Source organism: Bos javanicus, chromosome 25 (genome assembly GCF_032452875.1).
Source record: "Bos javanicus breed banteng chromosome 25, ARS-OSU_banteng_1.0, whole genome shotgun sequence".
In the NCBI taxonomy this organism is placed as follows: Eukaryota; Metazoa; Chordata; class Mammalia; order Artiodactyla; family Bovidae; genus Bos; species Bos javanicus.
This window is the reverse complement of record NC_083892.1, coordinates 18,328,416-18,330,420: the sequence shown is the minus strand read 5'-3', so window position 1 is coordinate 18,330,420 and position 2,005 is coordinate 18,328,416. Positions and strand designations below refer to the sequence as shown.

General features: G+C 37.2%; 1 protein-coding gene across 1 annotated transcript; it reads left to right on the top strand.

Annotated features, from left to right (window-relative positions):
- The first annotated feature begins 357 nt into the window (after positions 1–357).
- On the top strand, positions 358–713 carry LOC133237975 (cytochrome c oxidase subunit 7A2, mitochondrial-like). The gene has a single exon (XM_061400503.1). The coding sequence runs from the start codon at positions 382–384 to the stop codon at positions 631–633; it is 252 nt and encodes an 83-aa protein (XP_061256487.1). The 5' UTR covers positions 358–381; the 3' UTR covers positions 634–713.
- The last annotated feature ends 1,292 nt before the right edge of the window (positions 714–2,005 follow it).

Below are 2,005 nucleotides of genomic sequence, written 5' to 3'. Positions count from 1 at the left end.
GTCATTACTGGATGATATTTTCAATATAGTGGTGTTAACAAAGATATACAAAAATCAATTCTGATATTATATAAAGCCACATGCGCAGTACAAGGCCTATCTCCTTTCTTACAACAAATGAAATGAGCCTTGAAAGTATAGGTGATGAATGTAAGACATAGGAAAACATCTGAATATATCTGAATTAGAAAGTACACAAAAAAGAAAAATAAACTGTAAATGTATGAAAGCAAGCATCAATGTTCATATATGAAAAAAATACCTTTGTAAAAAAATTTTTTTTTAATTAAAAGAGAACACCATTGTGCTGTTGCTTCTAAATCTGATGCATGGGTTCCTAGTGGTCAGTCATCGTGGTTGGTGAGCAGTAACTGAGCCAAGATGCTACAGAATTTTCTTGCTCTCCATCAGATTACTAAGAGGACCATAAGTACTGCTTCAGGCGGGCAGTTTGAAAATAAGTTTCCAAAGAAACAAAAGCTGTTCCAGGAAGATAATGGAATTCCAGTGTATCTGAAGAGTGGGATAGCTGATGCCCTCCTGTATAGAGCCACCATGGTTCTTATAGCTGGTGGAATGGCATATGCCATATATAAGCTGGCTGTGGCTTCATTTCCCAAGAAGCAGGATTGACTTCAGTTTATCCTCCCAGCAATGAGTTGGTTCAATTCCATTCAGCTCTCTGTGGGCCAGTAATCTGATATATAACCGAATTCTTTGGAGATCAGTATTTATTGACTTGTACCAACTGCCACCAATAAAGCAGTCTTTACCATGAAAAAAAAAAGAAGAAGAAAAAAAACCACAACAAGAGACAACTGATGCATGAACTTTGCTTACTTAAATCTTAACCAATTCTAATATGGTCTTAACCTTTTATTTAACGATAACAACTACAGTGAGGTCCTTTGAATGAGTTTTTAGTAAGCTGAATCACTCAAAATTATTTAAAATCATCATAGATCATGACAAATTGTAAAACACAGCAAGTCTTTCAGCTGAAAAGGAGATAAGCTAACAAGTACATTCTTAAAACATTATTAATGACTTTACTTTTATTAAAGGCAGTAAAGTAAAATTATAATAAACTCTGCCTTGGGTATAAATCCTGGAGAACGGAATGGCTACCCACTCCAGTATTCTGGCCTGGAGAATTCTAGGGACTGTATAGTCCATGGGGTTGCAAAGAGTCGGACCTGACTGAGTGACTTTCACTTGGGTATAAATGAAATACTTAAGCTTAAAATAATGTAAGTTTTATCATACTTACTTGTCATGTTCTCCATAATTTTCAGCTACTTCAATGCTGTTGGAAAACAGCCATTAAAAATTAGTGAAAGAATATTATGCACTGGTGTGCATTTTCACTTGTTACCTGGGGTTCTTTTCCCAACATTATTTGGAAAGTGGATCACCAGTTTATTTTCTTGGAAGATCTCTATATTGATTATTCAGTGTATTGTTACTGAGTCCAAGCTTGCTCTGCTCACTGCACGACAGGCCAGTGAATCTGAGAGATGAGGGGTTAAGGCAAGGAAGAGACTATAATTGAGGAGCCAGCTGACCGAGAAGATGGCAGGCTAGTACCCCAAAATAACCATCTTATCTGATCTGGATGCTGGTTTTTTTTTTTTTAATAGATCAGAGATGTGGCGGGAGGTGAGGAATCAAAGTAAAAAGACCATTCATCTTGCAAACATCTCCTAGAATGGCAAGCCTCAGGCAGAGATGAATTAATTTCTTCCTTCCTGCCATCTACAGGTGAACAGAGTTCTGAACAAGGGCACTTAATTTAATAGTCAGACAGAGGGGCAGGATTCTCTGAGGCAGGCCATTCTGTATGATTATAGTAGCAAAAGCAATGAAAAGCAAGTCAAAGAAACCGTTTCCAAAATGTAGGAATTTGGCTTTTTCTGTGCAACAATTCCCCACTGTCAAAGTCCCTTCCACAATCTTGTGGGAAAAGGGGGTGATGATATTTCTGCTTAGTCAGATGGATCTTTCA

What these genes read in the sequence shown, in the direction of transcription:
- LOC133237975 (XM_061400503.1), top strand. Translation starts at nt 382, where the DNA reads ATGCTACAGAATTTTCTTGCTCTCCATCAGATTACTAAGAGGACCATA.